The 22,493-nt window shown below is 37.1% G+C and overlaps 1 protein-coding gene across 2 annotated transcripts in view; it reads right to left on the reverse strand.

Annotated features, from left to right (window-relative positions):
* THEMIS (thymocyte selection associated) overlaps nucleotides 1–22,493 on the reverse strand; it is a 217,905-nt gene that overhangs the window by 18,863 nt on the left and 176,549 nt on the right. For both annotated transcript variants that reach the window (XM_064290654.1, XM_003404025.4), the window contains exon 5: nucleotides 919–1,072. In XM_064290654.1, coding sequence (XP_064146724.1) covers nucleotides 919–1,072 — 154 coding nt within the window. The remainder of the gene's footprint in view (nucleotides 1–918; nucleotides 1,073–22,493) is intronic.

Genomic DNA, 22,493 nt, shown 5'->3' on the forward strand with positions numbered 1-22,493 from the left:
AAGAGTCAATGAAAAGGTAATAAGAAAAACTCTATGGGGTATTTTTATAGGAGCGTCAGAAGCCAGTAAGCTAACTACATGAAAGAATTCAGCTTGTACAGACAGTGTTTGGAGCAGACACACTTCAGAGACTTTATATCCAGTATTTTGACTTTTACATGCCCTTGGAGGAAAAAGTGTGCTAGCTAGAAAACCAAATAAGGAAGAGAAAGGAACAAGCTGTATGCTTAAGAATAATTACAGTTTCAATTTTTCTGTAAACTAAATATGAAGTTTCAAAGATAAAGTGCAATAGAAATCGAACTGGCGTGGTATGTCTAAAATATTGCCAAGAAAGAAAATTCTTATTTCCCTTGTTAACTCATTCCAGATTTCCACAATATGGTAGTTACTCTGGTAGCTTAATTGAATGCTATCAACTCCTTGACAAGTCTATTTGTTCTTACTTTGTCCTCAGTAGAGATAAAAATGATCAGATCACTGTCCCTACAAAAGAAACTATCGTAATTCAAGTCTGCATTAGGTGATTTACCTGACACTTCTTTAAACTAAAAAAATCTCAATTATTTCAGCCTCTTTGCTCAAGCCATTAATTCTTCTTGTTAATCTTTCTAGCAAAAAAAAAAAAAAAATGTTATCATGCTAATATAAGAAATCCTAAAATAAGACACTTTCCTTAGCCATGAAAATCATAAATGAGGAGAAAAATCTAATACTGGGAAACAATGATCAGCCCTCTCATGATTGTGAGTGTTTAATACTATGCTGCTCTTAAAACTTCATTTCATTGAGATTTGCAGGTCTGGTCAGTCATTTTGGCTGAGACACAGATTCCACATAAAATGGTACAAAATTCTGTACATTGTGCATTTATCTTGCAGGCAGTTAACACCAATGTCATGTGGCTTAATGACTGACCTGTAGTCACACTGGTGTCTACTTTTGCAGCTGCCCCACTCTTGCTCCTCTCTCTCTCCAGATTGGCCAAATCATTCTGACAACCAACTGGTGCTTTTGAATCCAGGCCAGCTTGATTTGCGTGTGGCTTCTTAGAAACGTCTACACGGTGACTCTGAAACGACATAGACCACAGTGATTGATTCCACAAGTAAATTATCAGTCCAGAGATACGCCGAGGATAAACATCTATCATATGGCAAGTCATTTCTATAAGTATGAAACAGAACATTCTACATGTCAAAGTGAGTTACAAACTGGATTTTCTTCAGTATTTTTTGGTAATCTGGGTATGGAATATTTGAGGCAACAGAAGTAACAAAAATAAGAAGCTGTCTCAGGCACAGAAAGTCATCTTCAAAGACTGTACTTTCATCCTGTGAATCTTTTAAAATATTTTTCATTTAGAATATTTTTACTCATTTTTTAAAATTTTATAGTTACATAATCCAGCATTTCATTATAGATTACATATGTACCTGTCGTACATAATGAAGAGTGGGCTTCACTTATGTATTATCTTTACTCTTTATATAAAACAAATTAAAACATCTACTTTAAAACAACCCATATTTTTAACCAGCACTGTGAAAACTTGACAATGCTCCTCTAGTCTATTTAAGAACAATAATTTATCATGATAATGAATTATTAAGGTGCAGCATCACCAGCCTCTAAAATTTATCTCACATATAAGAGATGTCATAGTGCTTGATTTATGCTGATACACTGTATGCTTCAAAAGAATCATCAATAGAAGAAAAAAATTAAGCAGGAAACTGAAATTTCAGCACTTCATACCCAAACTCAGACTAGAAGCTTATCAGTTGGAATGTGACTGAAGATATTCAAAGATTCATAGGGTCAAAATCAGCCAGTTGATTTTGGCCATCCACACTAACCATTTTGGTTCACTAAAGTATAGGATGGAGCCCTGGTGATGTAGTGGTTAAGCTTTTGGCGGCTAACTAAAAAAGGCTGGCAGTTTAAATCCATGAACCTCTCCTTGGAAACCCCATGGGGCAGTTCTACTCTGTCTTATAGGGTCACTGTGAGTTGGAATCAACTTGGCGGCAACATGTAAAGTATAGGATAATGAACAAGTTTCCCCTAAGTATCCTCCTACAGACTGTGCGTCCTATTAAATTTGTTAAAAGCTTGATCTTATAAAACTAAAGGCCTTTCAAACTTGGAAACAGCCAAAAAGGAAATTAAGGTCTAGCAAGATAAAATAATTTACCAAAGTTAACAAAATGAACAGTTCTGAGTCTCAGGGAGACTCTTTACCTTACTCTGTGATTGGTTTATTCATTTATTAATTCAAGGAGGTGAACTGATTGCATTAACAGCAGAATTCCTCACCCTTCTCTGTACCTATGTGCTTTTCATGTAATTTTGCATTGCCTTCCCACGTTCTCTGATTTTGGCTTGTCCATGTGGCTTCCCCCCACCCCCATTGTGTCTGTCAGTTTGTCAGATTATGGGGGCATATATTAACAGTGAATTGCCAGAAATTCAAGCCGAATTCAGTAGAGGATATGGAACCAGGGATATCGTTGTTGATGTCAGATGGATCCTGGTTGAAAACAGAATACCAGAAAGATGTTTAGCTGTGTTTTATTGACTATGCAAAGGCATTTGACTGTGTGGATCATAACAAATTATGGATAACATTGCAAAGAATGGGAATTCCAGAGCACTTCATTGTGCTTATGAGGAACCTGTACACAGATCAAGAGGCAGCTTTTGGAACAGAACAAGGGGATACTGCATGCTTTAAAGTTAAGGCTGTATCCTTTCACCATACCTATTCAAGCTGTATGTTGAGCAAATAATCTGAGAAGCTGGACTCTTTGAAGAAGAACAGGGCATCAAGATTGGAGGAAAATGTGTTAACAACCTGTGTTATGCAGATGACACAACCTTGCTTGCTGAAAGTGAGGAGGACTTGAAGCCCTTATTGTTGAAGATCAAAGACCACAACCTTCAGCATGGATTACACCTAAACATAAAGAAAACAAAAATCCTCACAACTGGACCAATAAACAACATCATGATAAATGGAGAAAAGATTGAAGTTATCAAGGATTTCATTTTACTTGGATCCACAATCAACACCCATAGAAGCAGCAGTCAAGAAATCAAAATTGGGCAAATCGGCTGCAAAAGACCTTTCTTTAAAGTGTTGGAACGCAAAGATATCACTGTGAAGACAAAGGCGCGCCTGACCCAAGCCATGGTGTTTTCAGTTGACTCATATGCATGTGAAAGCTGGACAGTGAATAAGGAAGACTGAAAAAGAATTGATGTCTTTGAATTGTGGTGTTGGAGAAGAATATTGAATACACCATGGACTGCCAGAAGAATGAACAAATCTGTCTTGGAAAAAGAACAACCAGAATGCTTCTTAGAAGGAAGGATGACGAGACTATATCGCACATACTTTGGACATGTTATCAGGAGGGATCTGTCCCTGGAGAAGGACATCATGCTTGGTAAAGTAGAGGGTCAGCAAAAGAGTGGAATACCCTCAACAAGACGGATTGACACAGTGGCTGCAACAATGGACTCAAGCATAACAAGGATTGTGAATGGGGCAGGACCAGGCAGTGTTTCATTCTGTTGTGCATAGGGTCACTAGGAGCCAGAACCAACTTGAGGGCACTTCACAATGACTAACAACAACATGTGGCTTCCTTTGGACCAACAGGATATTAGAACATCAACTACTAATTTCTAGTCACAATTCACCATCATGTAAAGATTTTGGCACTTACATTATTGCTTTCCTTCCAGCGTGTGTATAGCCATGACCCTGGGCGATGTCTACATCCAGGCAGACATTCTGTTCAAAGCTCTGAATCTCCTTGTTACAACTGAACTTTTCATTTCTCTGCCTTAGTTTTTCACTCCCAGAGTCACATCTAAGATCTGAAAGATGCCTACACAATTGGTTTTGCTCATTCTTGTACTTCTTCCATGCTGTGAGAACATGCCCGGACTAGTCTGTTGGAGGTTGAGGATGATATGGAGCAGAGCCAGCCAATAGCCAGCTGCACCCCAGGCATTTAGGCAAACTGGCCAGATCAGTTGAGCCCATCTCAACTCAGCTGAACCCAGCAGCCTCTCCTCATGAGCAAAATAAATGTGGTTTTAATGGTATACCATCAAGTTTTTCTGGTCATTCTATAGCATTGTTGTGGCAATAGATAACAGATACAATTAACAACAATTTCTCTATAGTATCCTAGACACTGGGTGTGGTGTCAGAATATAAATATATAACAGTCTCAGAACCTAATTGCTCAAACAACAATTTTCATAAATTGCTTAAGCAAAAAGTTAAACTTCTATGTAAATAATCCCCAAGTTCCTTTTCTAATGGCAAAGGATAAGACCTTGGTGATACTACGGAGATAACTCCAAAAAGATAAGAATTCAAATGTTCATATTAATTAAAACTAAACCACCATACTTGTTCACATATGACTCCTACACAGCCCATAAAAACTTAAGTCCATCCTACAGCATGAATTTTTAAATTGTCAAGACTGTATCGCCTCACAGCATTTGGAAAGAAGCAGATTCAACCAGCATCTAAGCACTTCCTGATATTGAATTAAATACCTTTGGAAAATATATTTTCAATATATAAGTTGGAATGAACTTGATGGCAATGGGTTTGATTTTTTGGTATGTTCCAAAATATATTTCAAGTTATTAGGTGAGTTTTAAATAATTCTTTCTCAGTACTGAGCAACCAAGTAGATTTAAGAAAAAATGGAGCTAAATACTTTCATACCAATTACAATTGATAACATTAAAATTTTGAGAAGTTCATGCAAATTGGTAGCACAGTGGTTAAGAGGTGGGCTGCTAACCAAAATATCGGCAGTCTGAATACACTCGCCGTTCCTTGGAAACCCTATGGGGCGGTTCTACTTTGTCCTATAGAGTCGCTATGAGCCAGAATCAACTCAAGGGCCATAGATCATGCAAATTATGTGTATTATAATAAGCCTCAGACTTCCAAGATGAAAGGCTGAATTTCCATAAAACCATTTTACTGGAAACTTTGTCATAAAAGACTGACAAGAGCAAATGACCACTTGGTCCGAATAAGTCAATATTGGAAAGGCCGTGTGTTTCCTGGTGAAAACCTCTGCCGGACTGGACATATTACTATTTCAGTAATTAAGGACCACATTTTCCTGGAGGAAGCCCTCATTTGGGGGTCTCTTCTAGTCAAGTCCTGTCAGGTTTTCCAACCTCTAGTTTACTTTATTTTTCATAACTTGTCTCCTGTTTCCAGGTCCTAACCTGATGGGAGGGAGATAGACGTCTGTTAAGCTGCTGATGCTGCCACACTCTCTCATCCTTGTTTAACTCACCCAGACTGGACCTTCAGTTTCCTGGGTCCCCACACCATCCCCAGGCATTTATTTTCTGCCACAACAATAAAATACCCAAATGTTCTATTCTTCACGGCCCTGTTGCCCTTCAGTAACTCCCAACACATGCACGCATTTTCCTTCCCTATCTCCCAAATTCTTCCACTGCCCCTGCTGGAATTTTATTCTATGTTTGCAAACTTTACTCCATGCTCAACTTTCTTGTAAAATATTTTCTCTGCCTTCCTTCCTTGACTAAAACCCCATTCTCCATTGAGGATACAATTTCTCCTGCCAGTGATGGCTGTTTATTCTTCCCCAGCCCAGGTACCCTCAGGTTGATGATCCCCTTGTCCCTGGTGCTGTTTCTGGACTATTGCATTCTTACCTCTGTGAAAAATAAATCTCTGCTGCTTTGATATTCCTGCTATCCCGCAATTCATCGCCTCCCTTCTTATTGGTACCATCGTCTCCTAATCTCTAGTCACAATCCATCATTATATAAAAACTTGGGCATCTGTATTATTGTTTTCCCCTCCAGCTTGAGTGCAGCTGGGATCCTGGGTGACTTCCACATCCAGACAGATATCCCATTCAAAGCCTTGTTTTGAATCTCCTTATTACAAATGAATTTTTCATTTCTCCGCCTCAGCCTTCCACTCCCAGAGTCACAACCCAAAACTGCCATTGCCTGAAACTTTTTCACCTCCAAAATCTGTAAGCATCTTCCTTTCTCACATAATCTCTTATGCTCAAATTTACGTTTTTTTACTCCAACCAAACCTCCCACGCCCAGGCCTGCTTCTTCCACCACTTCTACCAGGACTATTCTTTGGCTGCCTTGGGACCTGAGTTCCGTTGATCCCTCTACTTTCTCTATACTCATCAGTCCTCTGCCTAATTTCTTCTTCTCTCTCCAGCATCCATTTTAGTTCAAAAACTTCTGTCTCACCAGTAACCTCTCAGGCTTTTATTTTTCACTTCCCAGCAGCACTGGACTATCTACTCACTTCCTCTCCTTGAATTCTAATTTCCTCCACTCTGAGAACTCAGTCTCCTTTGCTGGTTTACTTCACCTTTACCTGATGTTTGAGTGTTAGAGTTTCTCTGGGTTTTATTAACCAGTTTTCTTTTTACTATCCCTAGGAAATTTCAACATGATGTGGCTTAAGTTACCATCTGCATGTTTGTGACTCCTGGGGGTAGGGAGCGTTATGAAATGAGATGATTCTGGAGAGGCAAAAGTTAAATTGTAGTGAATCTTTCATGCCATGGCAAGCACTCTGGCATCCAATTCTAATGTCCTTTCTGCTCCACAAACCCACCACTCTGCTTCCTTAAAAAACCAAAACCAAATCTGTTGCTGTTGAGTCTGACTCATAGCGGCCCTATAGAACAGAGTAGAACTGCCCCCCACAGAGTTTCCGAGGAGCACCCACGTGGCTTTAAACTGCCAATCTTTTGGTTAGCAGCCATAGCACTTAACCACTACTCCACTGGGGTTTCCCCTCTTTCCTGAGGCTTGGTTAATGCTCTGAATAGTACATTCTCCGCAAATGCCTTCCTCTTCACTTTACTAGTTTTTAGATTCCTTGAATCTCAGTCAGAATGTCTCTTCCCCAGAGGAGTTTTACCTCATGTCCTTTTTCCTAGTCTTTGAGCACCTTGTACTTCTAATTGTGATGCAATTTTCACAATTACAATTAAATAATACCTGGTTTAGTAGCTAATGCCTATCTCCCTGGTTAAAACATAACCTCTCTGAGAATAATGACTATGTCTATACTATTCACTGCCCTCAGTTATTATCTCAGTGTTTCAAATACAAACCAAAAAAAAAAAAAAACCTGTTGCCATCGAGTCAATTACAACTCATAGCATCCCTATGGGACACAGTAGAACTGTCCCATAAGGTTTCCAAGGAAAGGCTGGTGGATTTGAACTGCTGACCTTTTGGTTAGCAGGTAAACTCTTAAATCACTGTACCACCACGGCTCCGTTTCAAATATACCCATTGCTGTAGAGTTGATTCCGACTCATAGAGACCCTATAGGACAGAATAGAACTTCCCCCATAGAGTTTCCAAGGAGCTCCTGTGGATTTGAACTGCCATCCTCTTGATTAGAAACCTTAGCACTTAATCAAGATGCCTCCAGGGTTTCCCATTCCAAATAGAGTAGGTATTAAGTAACTATGTACTAAATTAATGGAAAATTCATGAATAAAACATAGACTTAGTTTTCATGATGTTTCCTTTGGCCACCTTATCAAAGGCCACTATATAATCCCATATTCATACACATAAGTAAATCTAAACAGTCACTCCTGACAGTAATGGTTATTATACAGTTGAAGGGTATATATATATATTTTTAACTTGTTTTCTCCACAGAAAACATATATTGCAAATCCTGTACTTTTAAATAAACTCATTGCTGCAATTATTCCAAATACTATGGTTATAAAGTATCCCATCATTTCTAGGATTCAAGTGAGACTGATCAACTATGTATGGGAATTATAAATAAATAAAAAAAAAGGTTATGTTTAGGGAAAATGGGAGAACTGAGTGCACATACACAAAAGGTCCCATAATCCCTAGACATGAGGTTGTGGTCTAACACCAACTGAAGAAATAAGACTCTCAGAATAGGTCCAGAGGAAAATGAAAAACTTAAAATATACGCAAAGAATAGAGAAGAATATAATATAAATTTGAAAGAGCATGCATTAGGCCTTTGGGACCACTCTATAGTTGTACTTTAAAAGCAAACCCTGATTATTTTGTAGAATATTCATTTAACTTGCCATTAGAAATGAGTCATTAGGGTCCTGTCTATTAATATAAAATGAGCATTAAATTGCTTTTTATGTTATTCTTGGCTTAAAGTTTGAGTACTGCTTTTTGTGTTTTTGTTGAAATCAATGATCTGATCAGAAAGTACTGAATATTTATCTCATGAACAAAGACGTGAACAAAAATTATTACCAAAAAAAAAAAAAAATGTTAATGGGGATGTCCATGAACAAAATTGTGAAATTTCTTCAAATCCATCTTTTATCTCATATCCAAGGCCATATTGCTGGATAAAAATAAAACTTTTCCAAAAATTTTGTTGAGGTTTCCAAGTACATGCTTATATTCACTTATGCCTTTTCTTCCCAAAGGGAAAAAAGGCTTACTTTTCCTTCGAAAGCCGTATCGGGCCTGTAGTGGCCCATGGACTAAGTATTACTCACATTTAAAACAACATGGTATACCAGATAATATATTTTACTTTTTACTTTGTAAAAAATCAGTAGCTCTCATAACTGACCAAAAAAAAAAAAAAGACCCCCTTCTCTGCTTACATAAACCACTGTTCCTTTTCACTTCCTGTAGTTTTTCACTTTAGAAAAGTAAATTAAAATGATACTTGAGAAAATGTTTCTGATTAACTAACTCACTTTCTTCCTCAGAATAAAATCTTACTTAAAAGAAGAATAACAGCAAAAATTTAGAGACTATTAAAATAAGGAAAGGACATTTAAAACGTAGTCCTAAGAAATATAAGTTTACGGTGCACATTCAAATGATCATTCCAGGAGAACATGAAATCCCCTAAGTAGTCCCCCTGTACTTTTTTTCTTTTTCTTTTGTTTGTTGTGTGGTTGAATCATCATGAATAATTCAGAATGATCAAGTGGCTTAAAAAATAATAAATTTCTCATTGTTCATGATGAAGATCTAATTAAATGGAGGTTTTAAATTTTTTTAAATGTCTAGCTCTTCTGAGGAAAATCTGTAAGCAAGCAAGATGATGAATGCGAAAAAACTATCTAAAGCAGTCTTCTCTTTCTGAGAATATTCTGAGGTTTCATACAGTTTTCCACCTATACTCCTAAACTGCCTTTTCTGCACAGAAGGTATTCTTTGCTATACCAGTTGAAGATAAATGCTTTTGGGTTTGTTCTATTTGATTGAAAGGATACTCTCTTTCAACACCTTTCTTGTTGCTTTCAGTCTTAGGTTGTTGCCAGGGCAGTTGCCCATGTCTGTGTTTGACAGGACTTGTTTGGTCAGCCCATCAGAAGCTTCTGATTTCCACCTACCTGTTCCTCCCAGAGCTTCTGGCTGTGGCCCTTCCAGGTGAGATTCCTTACCCGCCATCCTTTACCTTCCCGGGTCCATGCTTCTCCCCCCTCAACCATGCATACCTTCTTTTTCAAATGGGAATGAGCTGACTGGACTCTAAGCAGACAGCTGATTGAGGGCTTCAAGAGGTATCACAGGTATGTGCATGGGGCTTGACCCTTAAACACCCATGGGTTAGTTGTGATTGACAGACAGGTGGTTCAGAACCTTCTCTCCCCTGCCTGCTCCAAGTACCCCAGCAAGTTCAGAATTTTAAAAGACTTGAGGTTTTCTATCTGCCCTGCCCTTCCCCTTAGGTCAGAGAAGGGGGAGGAAATCTGTGGAAAAGAAAGATGTCTGTATTTACTTCTCTAGTTGTCCTGAAAGGGAGGATAGCCTCCCACCCTAGACCTTCAAGGACATTCTCCACCTACTGGACTGCCTAGGGCCCAATCCAAGAAAAACCATCCACACTGGTACTATGACTGGAGATTTTATCGTGTGTCCCATATCAGAGATCTTATCATGTTCTCTGAGAAAGAAATCCTTTATTTACTATTAAGACTATTTTAAATCCTCATTTTCAAAGACATGTTTCAAGAACAAATCGTATATTAAAGTAAGAGATTAGCAATGCTCATATATTACAGTTGAAAACTGGGAACTAAGTTATTTGACATCTAGAAATCTCAAAAGACCCGTTTAAAGTATTAAAAAGCAAAGATGTCACCTTGAGGACTAAGGTGCACCCGACCCAACCTATGGTATTTTCAATTGCCTCGTATGCATATAAAAGCCAAACAATGAATAAGGAAGACAAAAGAAGAATTGATGCATTTGAATTATGGTGTTGGCAAAGAATATTGAATATATACCATGAACTGCCAGAAGAATGAACAAATCTGTATTGGAAGAAGTACATCTAGAATGGACATTAGAAGTAAATATGGTGAGACTTCATCTTACATACTTTTGGCATGTTATCACAAGGGATCAGTCCCTGGAGAAGGACATCATGCTTGGTAAAGTAGAGTGTCAGCAAAAAAGAAGAAGACCCTCAATGCAATGAATTGACACAGTGGCTGCAACAATGGGCTCAAACATAGCAACAATTGTGAGGATAACACAGGACCGGGCAGTGTTTTGTTGTACATAAGGCCACTATGAGCTGGAACCAACTGGACAGCACCTAACAGTTAACAACAACAAAGAAGTCCCACCATCCTGATTTGATGGTGATTTGACCACCCTCTTGAGAAAATCAAATCCTACCTCATGGATGCAGGAAGAACTCAATGTAATCACACACTTAGTTTGATCAAAACAAGTTTAAGAATTTTTGCCCACAGTACTCAGTACACAGTACTCAGTATGGAGAACCTTACAACCTAGCTCAGTTCAATCTGCTTCTTGCTACTCTAATCTTCTATAAACTAAGCCAAGGATGAAACAGGTATTAGAGGCAATGCTGAGACAATATGTTTCCACTTTAAAATAAAGTCTGAAAATATAGTTAGTCTGTATTAATTGTTATTCTTAAGAAGATCAAAGAGAAGTCCAGCTGCCCTCAAAGATGTCACTCTAGATATTGACAAGCATGTAAAGGTGGTGTTGTTTTTAGAGACACCAAGGCAAGTGCATTGCCTTCAAAATACCAAGGTTAGGTTACTTAAAATGTTGATATTATAAACATTACTATAAATATTTGCAAACAATATCTCTTCTTCTTTACCTTCCCGCAAATTTAAAAATTATTCATTCATGCAGTTATTGTCAGGACTTTCATTGCCCCTGCTTTAATTGGGAAGTGATAACTATTAGACTCAGGGAAGGTAATACGTGGCCAGAGGGCAGAAAAATTAATTTTATTTGGAATTATGCAGACAGGAATGACCGTGGAACAAACTATATGACACATTTTTCCATCTGATTAGTTTTTGGTGAAATTAGTTTTGAATTAGTGGACACATGAATAGCATTTGAAAAGTGTCCAGCAGAGCAAATCTTGCTGCAGATGGCAGATGGAAACTACGGTGAACCATAAAATAGCTCTGTACCTAGGAAATTTCTTCTAAATTTACTTCTTTAAAATTACATTTGAAATCATTTTAAACTTCTGGGTATTAAAACACAACCTTTCACATGAGTCTTTGAAAGGTTAAAAATCCTGACAACCTAATTTAAAACATTGCTATATTATTATTTGAGCTAGAAACAATTTTGATGAGTATGACTCATCTCACCATTTCTTCAAGCACTCACATTATATGAATGTTAAATGACATTCTTGCCACCAAACCGTCTCTAAAAAGTAAAAATGTTCATGCAATTGTGAACAAGTGCCCTGACTTAGGATGTGATACTTGAAAGCTGCTTTCCTGCTCCTCACCTCAGTGCAAGCCTGGCATCTTTCTTTGAAAACTTTTCCTATAAAGTCTCTTTTTTTCTGGTTTCTTCCAATTCACAGACCCGATTCCCCATCCTCATTTTTAAAGCATTGTCTGGCACCACCATCCAACACCGGCTCTGAATTTCTATAGAATCCCAGCATGGCCCTTTGACATCTCCAGGATCCTCCCCGACTTCGCTCATTGAAGCTCATAATTCCGTCTTTGGCTCAGGTTCTCTTCTTGACCATCCTCTGTCAGAGGACCCCTTAACTTTCACACTTCTGATGAGCTTTTTTTCTACTCTTTTTTAGCCTCTTGTATGTATGGTCAGGAGAGGTCCTAGGTGGTCCAGATCAGCTTTGAACCCACCCAGCAGCACCACAAAAGACAGGCCTGGTGGTCTAAAAAGTGATCTGCTACTGTAAAAATTACAGCCCAGAAAACTCTATGGAGCAGTTCTACTCTTTAATATATGGGGTTGTTATGAGTCAGAATCGACTTGATAGCAATGGGTTTGGTTTGGATTTGCAAGTACAATCAGAGCTTGGACCTCATTGTCCTTTGGAATGTCTCCATCTTTAAGATCTCCATCTTCTAACGCTTTCCTCTATGCTCACGCTCACTGCTACTGACACTGCCCTTTCTTCTCAGTCTTCAATCCATTTCTTCCTACCAGCCCCCACCTTGTCTCACTTATCTCCCTACCCAGGCTGGTCCTTAGAACGGGCATGTTAACAGTCTTCTTACTATCACAATAAGAGCCTCACTTTCTATTCTCCTTGCTTTGTCAGTCCCCAAAACTCACTTTCCCTTCTCTCATCTCCCAGTGGGACAATGCTGGTCAAAATTCTTAAAATTTTTTTCTTTGTCTCTCATGTAAATTCATATGACCTGATGGCATCTGGGTCCTTAGTGTTGCTCAGTTATCTGAGGATGTCTGCTTCAGTTCCTTCAAAGGTCCACAGAAGATACTTCAAATCTTTTCCTCTTTTATTCCTCAGTCTTAGGAAGTTACTCAATCACTTCATTCACCGAGATTGTGGCCACCTGAAATCAATTCCCACAGCCTTCCACTTCTTTTCTTAGAGATGCACTTCATCTCTTACCATTCTTACTGACTCACAAAGTGCCCCATCTGCTTTCTGAAGTTTCTCCTCTTTTGAACATGAGCCTTTCTCTCTCACTTTCTCCTTGGCTTAGTTAATCAATCACACTGCCTGCTTCTCTTGATTCTCTGATGTTCCCTCTCCGACACCTCATTCATTTTCTGCTCAACTATAATAAGAATAATCTATTTTTACTGCTCCTTTTCCTTCCTTCAGACTCACTTAATATTTGGGTATTTACTGAGTGGAATCTGGTTTCTGTTCCTGTCATTTGACTAAAAACATTTTACTGATAACTTTCTAATCATCAGTCATAAATCCCATGGTCATTTCTCAGAGCTCGTGTTTCCAAAGCTTTCTTCTATGCGTTACTCTGATAACCACATTAAAATAAAATAAAAAATTTCCCCTCAGTTTCTATTAACACTGTACTCTGCTCATTTTTCTGTCTCTTGGATCCTTACCCACTAATCATTTTTGCCATCTGTTCTCTTTCCTTCCAGCCTCTAAATTAGTGTTTCTAAACCATTCTGACTGCCTGTTCCTAATTAAAAATTGTAAGCAGAAAAATATGCAGTACATGTATTAAAAAATAGGTACATAAAATTATATACATGGACTATACTAACATATATGTGCTTATGCACTTTTACTCTTTTGAGATATCATGTGCATTATAGAACAAGCTAAAAGCAGAAACTATGAAAGAATAAATTAAAGTTGAAATGAAAATATTTTAAGCAAATTTTATTTCATTTATGAATAATACAAGGAAAAAATGGGTTGAATAGTTTTTATTATTTTTTTAAAACTTGATTTAGCATGTTGTGATTCAGCAATTAAATTGTTTGATTCATAATTCATTTATATACTGAGGCTTCATGGCTATTGCAGCTAAAAATGATGCTTCACAAAGATCCAAGTGAGAAAAGTACATTAACTGCTCTCACTAAATCAGTATGCATATTTTTCAACTCTGTCTACCAATTTTTCAATGGTTTTGTTGAAATTGGCTAGTAAATTTCTATCTTCCCCAATGACAATCCATCATTTTTAAAAACTAACTAAACATTTTAAGTTAACATGTAATTAATTAATATTTTAATTATGGGGTTCACAACCCCCTGAAATTCTTTGGAAGATTTTATAAATGGTTAGCAATTCTGTTTCCAAGTGTTTTTGTTTTTATTGTACTTTAGATGAAGGTTTACAGAACAAACTAGTTTCTCATCTGTTAGTACACACATTGTTCTATGACAGTGGTTAACAACCACATGACATGTCAACACTCTCCCTTCTCAACCCTGGGTTTCCTATTACCAGCTTTCCTGTTTCCTCCTGCCTTCCAGTCCCTGCCCCAGGGCTGGTGCGCCCCTTTAGTCTTGTTTTGTTCCATGGGCCTGTTTAATCTTTGGCTGAAGGGCTAATCTCAGGAGTGACCTCATTACTGAGCTGAAAGGGTATCTGGGGCCATATTCTCAGGGTTTCTGCAGTCTCTGTCAGGCTAGCAAGTCTGGTCTTTCCTTTTGAGTTAGAATTTTTTTCTACATTTTTCTCCAGCTCTGTCCGGGACCCTCTATTGTGATCTCTGTCAGAGCAGTCAGTGGTGGTAGCCAGGCACCATCTAGTTGTACTGGAATCAGTCTGGTGGAGGCCATGGTAGTTGTGGTCCATTAGTCGTTTGGACTAATCTTTCCCTTGTATCTTTAGTTTTCTTCATTCTTCCTTGCTCCTGAAGGGGTGAGACCAGTGGAGTATCCTAGATGGCTGCTCACAGGCTTTTAAGACCCCAGATCCAACTCACCAAAGTAGAAGTTTTTAAAGTTTACAAGATGAGTGGTTTTATAGGTTGTGCACTCTTTTCAGCAATGAAATCACATGCCATTGGGCATATTTCAAAACAATCCAGTTTCAAAATGTTCTTTCTAGGATGATTCTTTTATTGCAGTTACTTTTTGCCTTTTAATTGAAGGGCCAGCTCAAGTGTACATTCCTGTTAGGTAACAGGTTGCTGATGAGCACGTGTGATTATGGACTAAGTAGGCAAATTTGAATATTTGTCTTTTGTAAAAAATTACCTTAATACTAACACATCCTTAATTTTGGAAAGAGTGCCTTGCCATGAGGTAAATAGCAAATATTTACATGGTGCAAAAGAGTTCCAAAGGAATTCCTCATCTCACAAAGCATCATAAAGATTGCAATATATTTTATATCTTCGGAGACCGTATAACCGATAAAAATCTAATAACCAATACATATATAAAACTTCAACAACTTAACAACAAAAAAGACAAACGACCCAATCATAAGACCTTGAATAGACATTTTGCCAGAAAAGGATATTCAAATGGTCATCAAACACATGACTAGATGCTCAACGTCATTACCATCAAAGACATGCAAATCAAAACCACAATGAGATACCATTTCACTCCCACTAGGATGGCTAAGACTGAAAAAAAAAATACAGAACATAACAAATGTTGATGAGAATGTGGGGGAAATTGGAACCCTTATCCATTCTAGTGGAAATGCAACATGGTACAGCCGTTGTGGAAAACAGTGCGGAGGTTCTTTAAAAAAAAAAACAACTAAAAATAGAACTACCATATGACCCAGAAATTCCACTCCTAGGTATATACCAAAAAGACTTGAAAGCAAAGACTTAAACAGATACTTGCACACCAGTGTTCATTATAGCACTATTCATAATAGCCAAAAGGTGGAAACGACCTAAATGCCCGCCAACAGATAAATGAATAAATAATAAGTGGTACATACACACAATGGAACACTACTTAGCCAGTAAAAAGAATGAAGTCTTGATACATGCTATAACACATTGAAGACATTATGCTGAATGAAATAAGGCAATCATAAAAGGACAAATATTGTATGACCTCACTTACATAAAAAGAATAGGCAAATGTATAGAGACCAAAGTTTCTTGTGATTACCAGGAGCAGGAGGGGTGGGGAAAGAGAGGTTATGTCTTATGGATTATTGAGTTTTGCTTTACAGTGTTGGGAAGATAGCACTGATTAAGAGGTTGCACAGCCGATTGAGGAAATTGCTATCAGTAAGCCTTACACCTGTAAAAAAAAGTTGAATTGGCAAAAGTTGTGATAGATATATCTATAACAATGACAAAAAAAAAAAAAAGTAGCTGCTGAGGCAACTTATGTACAACCAAACACCTCATGGGATTTGATTTCTTGGTTTGGAGGTTTAGGGTCTGGTTTCATGAGACATTCAAGTTAACTGGCATAATAACATGTTTAGTGCTTCTGTTCTACCTCCTAGTTGGTTGCATACTGCCTGGGATCATAAAAGCTTGGAAGTAGCCATCCAAAGCACAACAGTTGGTCTAAATTTACCTGGAGCAACAGAGGAAGAAGGAGAGTCAAAAATGGAAGGAGAAAATGGAATACGTGGCTAATTTCCACCATGAGACCGGAACTGGATGGTGCCCAGGTTCTATTATTGAACATTTTGATCAAAGATTCCATAGAAGAATCTGATCAAATGGGAGAAAATGCAGTACATAATTTCAGATTCTGATAGACTCCAGACTTTCTGGAGCCATGGAGGCTGGCTGAACCCCTGAAACTATTGACCTAAAATAATCTTTAACCTTAAATAAAAAATATTCCCTAAAGTCTTCTTAAAACAAAAAGTAGTTTAGCTTAACTAGTAAAAAATGTCTGCCTTGAGTATTACGCTCTTTTACGATCTATCTCCTGAGGATCAAATTGACAACAGCAACTCAAAAGATTAGATAGAGAACTAGGGGGCAGACAGTTTGTGTTAATGGGTGAGGAAAAACTTAGAAAAGGAGGATGAGAATGATTGCACAACTCAAAGAATGTAATCAATGTCACTGAATTGTACATGTAGAAATTTGAATTGGTATATGTTTTTGCCATGTATAGTCTCAACAATAACAAAAAATACTTGTTTTAAAAGATTGCATTATATTTTACATCTTTGTTTCTATAAATTAACCATATTTAGAATATCCTGTAGAACTCTGCAAACTTCCAATTTCTTTGTTGCAGTAACTTGACTGTAATCACTCTGGGAATACATTTCATATGTGGATTCATCTCTCTAGGCTTCCATCAGAATCACTTAAAAATATTCTAGATAATCCAGCTGCTCTATCAGTGGTTGTACTTACTCAGTTCATCCAGAAAGCATTGCTTTCGCTAAAGAAGTCATTGAGTGTCAGAATAATAGCTTCTCTAAGGCATAAAAAAAAAAGTTTTTCATTGTTTTCATTACTGAAACACAATCTTGCAAATACAGTTAACAGATATGTCAAGAAAAAAGCTTTCATGCAACTTCATAGAAAATCTCCCTCACCGAGTCATTTGTTCATACAAGTAATAATAACCAGCTAACATTTATTTTGGGCTTACTATGTGTTAGGCACTATTCTAAGCCCATTACATGTATTAGCATATTGAAATCTTCAGCATTTTTTCCTAAGCATCTTCCAAAAGCCTTTTCAGAAAAAGAAACATTTTTCATTTGTCATCATAATGTTTCCTTGTATTATTTTAGCCATTTTTAGGAAGAAACACTGCCCTCAATATGTAGCCTTTTTCTTTATCACTATTAAAACAATCGATAAGAATTAACATTAATTTTAGTGAATATCTAATGTAATAAAATACTGGATTGAGTATAACATAATTTTAAACAGCATTACAGATAATTGTCTTTTATTGCTTTGTTTTAAAATGTATTGTTAATCATGATGGCTTCGTTTTCTCGGTTGCTAATATATCATAGCACAGTTTAAAATATAGTGAAGTTTCTCACTTAGAGTATTTGTAAATCTTCATTTTAATTGGTCTTCAAATCTTGATATTCAAATTTTGGCTGACGTCTTGATGGATATGATTAGTTCATCTTTTTTTTTTCTCCTAATGTGACTCATTGGGAAATATTACAAGTATGAAAACTGTCAGTTCTACTTTTCTAAAAAGTCACTGTTCTCTTCTGCTTACATTATTAGTACAATATTTTAATAATTTTATTTGTTGAAGTATAATATTTAGGGTATAATATTTTCAAAAAAATCACTACTAATAAAGATATCACTCAATGACTAAATATAAATTAAATGTACTCAAGTAACTACAACTGAGATCCGGAAATAGAACAATAAACTTCCCTCTCACCCCCAGCAGCTCCCTCATGCCTCAGCCCAGTTAATTCCAACCTCTGTTCCTCAAAGCTAACCAGTAACCTGACTCCTAATATCATAGATTTGTTTTCACCCCCTGTTTGGATAATTTATACACACTGAATCGTATAGTATATGCTATTTTGTGTCTGGCATTTTTCTTTTTATCCATATCTTCTTATAGTTTTCCATTGTAGGAATATAACAAAATTTATTTACTCTACTACTGAAGGACATTTGAGCTGTTTCCAACTTTTGCCGTAACAAATAGTGATATGAATATTCTTGTACATGTCTTTTTGTGCACATGTGTACACATTTCTATTTGGTGCACAGTTCTATAGACACGTAACTGCTGGGTTATAGGGCGTGTATTTGTCCAGCTCTAGTATATGCTGCGGAAACCCTGGTGGCATAGTGGTTAACAGCTATGGCTGCTAACCAAGAGGTCGGCAGTTCAAATCCGCCAGGCGCTCCTTGGAAACCCTATAGGGCAGTTCTACTCTGTCCTGTAGGATCACTATGAGTCGGAATTGACTCGATGGCAGTAGGTTTGGTTTTTTGGTTTTTAGTATATGCTGCAAAACAATTTTCCAGAACACACTTTACCAATAGTGTATGAAGCTCCACTTTCTCCATATCCTCGCCAAAACTTGTTATTGTCAGTCTTTTTCTTGAATGTTCTAGTGATTATGCAGTGTTATCTCTCTGTAGTTTTAATTTGGATTTCTCAGATGACTAATGAGATTAAGTAGCTTTTCAATTTTTATTGGCCATTTAAATATCTTCTTTTGTGAAGTATCCAAGTGTTTTGCCCATTTTCTCTATTGTGTTGTCTCTGTCTTTTTCTTATTGATTAGCAAAAGTTCTTTATATAGTCTTAATACAAGTCTTTTTTGGTATCCCTGATCTGTGTTCCAAATAGCGTCCCCCACTCTGTAGGTTGCCTTTTCACTCAGTTAATATTTCCTCTACTAGTATAATCTTTAATCCACAGGGGCTTTTTTTTCAGTAATCTAAGAAAAAATACTTGTCTATTTTTTGAAAAGTGTAAAGGAGAAGTTCATGAAATCTTTTAGAACAGGACTAAATGATTGAATTAAACTCAGTTTTTGCTAAATTAAACTGGTCTTTTTAACATGCCTGCTTGGGACTCTTTATTTGTCTGGCTGCTTTCATCAGAGTCAACCCAAACTTTTCGCAGGCACCAGCAATGTGGCTCCTTAATTGTTAGTAGCCATGAGAACTGAGGGAGATTCACTCTGCAGTCAAGCCAGGATATAAAAGAAATACACTGTAAGGAAGGGAGTCTTGACACAGGTGCCTTTTTGTGTAAAGTGGGATTTAGAAATGTTTATGACAAAACCAAACCAAAAAAATCCACCAACTCATAGAGACCCTATAGGACAGAGTAGAAGTGCCCCCTAGGGTTTCCAAGGATCACCTGTGGGATTCAAACTGCCAGTCTTTTGGTTAGCAGCCATAGCTCCTAATCACTACACCACTGGGGTTTCTTTATGACAAGGATGTAATAAATTGTTTTGAAAGGGTCCTATAGCTAGCCTTATCCCAAGTTTCACAGACTACTTAAACGGGTTTTGTTTTAACAAGCTGTTTCTGGGAAATGAGTTACTGGTACTGAATGGTTATGACAAATCCCCAAGACATCCAGTTAAAGCTACTTAACATCAACCAGAGATGTTTTATGACCTCTCCTGAAGGATATTTGACTATGATTGAAAACTCCTGTAATTATTCCCTGAAATCAATCACTGTAAGCCTCTGTATCCAATTATCCAATAGAAGCCCATTTCCCACCTCCTAACCCACTCTTCCTGTGACCTCAACCAAAGACTAACTAATTAAATGACTGTATTATAATTTCTTTTTTCCTGGCACTATGTTTGTTCCTCTTAGAGGCTCTCTCACTGGAGTCATCAGTTCCCACTTATGTGAACTGGTGTCTCTCTGCATTCAAATGTACCTTTTCTTTTTTTATTGGATAAATCCTCCTCACCTTATTTCATGGACTAAGTGGTTCTGTTCTCTACAACACAAGTGATTAAAATAATTTTTAAACTATGAAATAAAATTTTCAGATCAATTCTACCATACTCATAGAATCTTCAGTATAATGCAATTCTCTGGAATAAAGGGTGCCACTGTGAACCCCTAGGTCATTACATAGGCAGGATAAATGACCACTTCTTTTTTTAGATTTCTGAATAAGTAGCCTTTCCCAGGACATGTCATTTCTACTTGCAATCTCTTCCACTTTAAAAAATTAAACTTTTATGTCAATTCAAATGGTTCCCACATTTAATCTTTCAAAATGTAGCTCTAATGATTTTAGTAAAACCCAGAATTGAAATTCCAGCAGCCTACTGGACACAACCCTTAGAGGTCTCACTGATATTCCATGTCAGGATCCAACATGTATGATAATAAAACCATTATTATACTTTCACTCACCCCAGCCTATTCTTTCTTATGCCCTTCTGGACTTTTACAATGCCACTTTTTTCTAGACAATCATAACCTCTTTGATGCACTATTACACTCAGGTAGGTCTCAAATATCTATGATTGTGTTCCTTTCCTTCAGTCTTCACTTCCACTTTCCTACTTCAGGATTTCTTCACTTTCTGGGACGATTGTTTATATTACCTCATATCTGGTCTCACTGACTTCAATCCCTCCCTAAATAAAATTCACTGATGCAAGCATTTCCTTTTAAAACCTACAAAAGAAAGGTGCACAACACACGCAGTCTCATATAATCATCTCAGCTTCATCTCTGATTCTGTCCTGCACTGGAAACTGAATTTGAGCTACAGAAAATAATTATTGGTCTCTCCCTAATAAGTCCTGTACTTTCTCACCTCTGAGGATTAGCTGTTATTCTTCTCCTTAGTGCCAGTTCTTCATTAAACCAAACCCACTGCCGTCGAGTTGATTCCAACTCATAGGGACCCTATAGAACAGAGCAGAACTGCCTCATAGAGTTTCCAAGGAGTGCCTGGCAGATTTGAACTGCTGATCTCTTGGTTAGCAGCCATAGCACTTAACCACTATGCCACCAGGGTTTCCAGTTCTTCATTACTCAATATAAAAAGGCATCTCTTTCTGAAGGCATTCAAGATTCACTTAGTTGGGATCTTCTAATAATTCACTCACCTATGTTTCTATTTCTTTTTTCCTAACCTTTATTATAGAAATTTACTATGTATTGACTTGTTTTTTTATAGTTATATCCATACAGTCTGTCTACTAACAAGTTTATAAACTCCTTGAAGGCAAAGGTAGCTTACTTGGCTTTGGATTCCCCAGAGTACCTAGCATGTCAACAAATTTCTGGGAATTTTCCATTTTACTGCTCTCGGACTTTGGCTAGATTAGAGGGCTAAGGGAAGAAAACCCCTGCTTGGATTCTACCTATATGTGTCCAGTCAGACCACAACTTTCTACAGGTGTTTCCACTGCACAGGCCTTTTGTCTCACTTCCTCATTACAAAAACTATGGTAATTTTATCATATTACTTATAATATAGTCATAAACATTTAATTTTTATATTACACTTAGACTTTTATGACAATTTTTTCTAAAATGTTTAAGTCACCAGGAGGTAAAAGTTCAAATAAACATTTTAAAATAATTCTAGAAAGAAAAAAAAAATCAGACAAATATTTAAAAATGGAATCCTTTCTGATATATAATGATTTTTTCATGTCCTTTACCTTCATGGCACATGTACTCACCTATGATGGAAGAATTTTCACACTATCTCATTTAGTTTTCTCCACTATTCTTTGGGATAGCTATTGCCATTTCAAATTTAGGGTGGAAAAAAAAAGCTCTAAAAACTGTCAGACTTCAAGAGACTTGCACTAATCCCCACAGAAAGTGGCAGAACTCGGCCTTCAGACAACAAGTCCTCTCCCTTTATGGCTCTAGTTTGGCAACTTAACTCTTATCAGCAATAAATACATTCCAAATAAAATAAAGAATACTTTCTAAAATACATGCCCAAACAGACAACCCTGTGTTCAGTTATATTCTCCGAGAAAAGTCTATAAGAGCAGCCAAGGAAATCAGCCATTGTGGACTGGATATAACATACTTAAATATGAACCAGTCAAGAAAAAAGAGAAACAAGCAGAGAAAATTTAGAGCTAAATTGGAGAAGACAAAGGAGAAAAGTACTTTATAATGACTCATCTTGAATAGTGTCTAAGCTAATAATACAAGAATTTTTTTTCTTGTGCTGTTTACTTTCTTGGCCTTACTTACATATTGCCTTAGATATGTCAATAAATGAAAAATTGTTGATCTTAATTT

This window comes from Loxodonta africana, chromosome 1 (assembly GCF_030014295.1).
Source record: "Loxodonta africana isolate mLoxAfr1 chromosome 1, mLoxAfr1.hap2, whole genome shotgun sequence".
Lineage (NCBI taxonomy): Eukaryota > Metazoa > Chordata > Mammalia > Proboscidea > Elephantidae > Loxodonta > Loxodonta africana.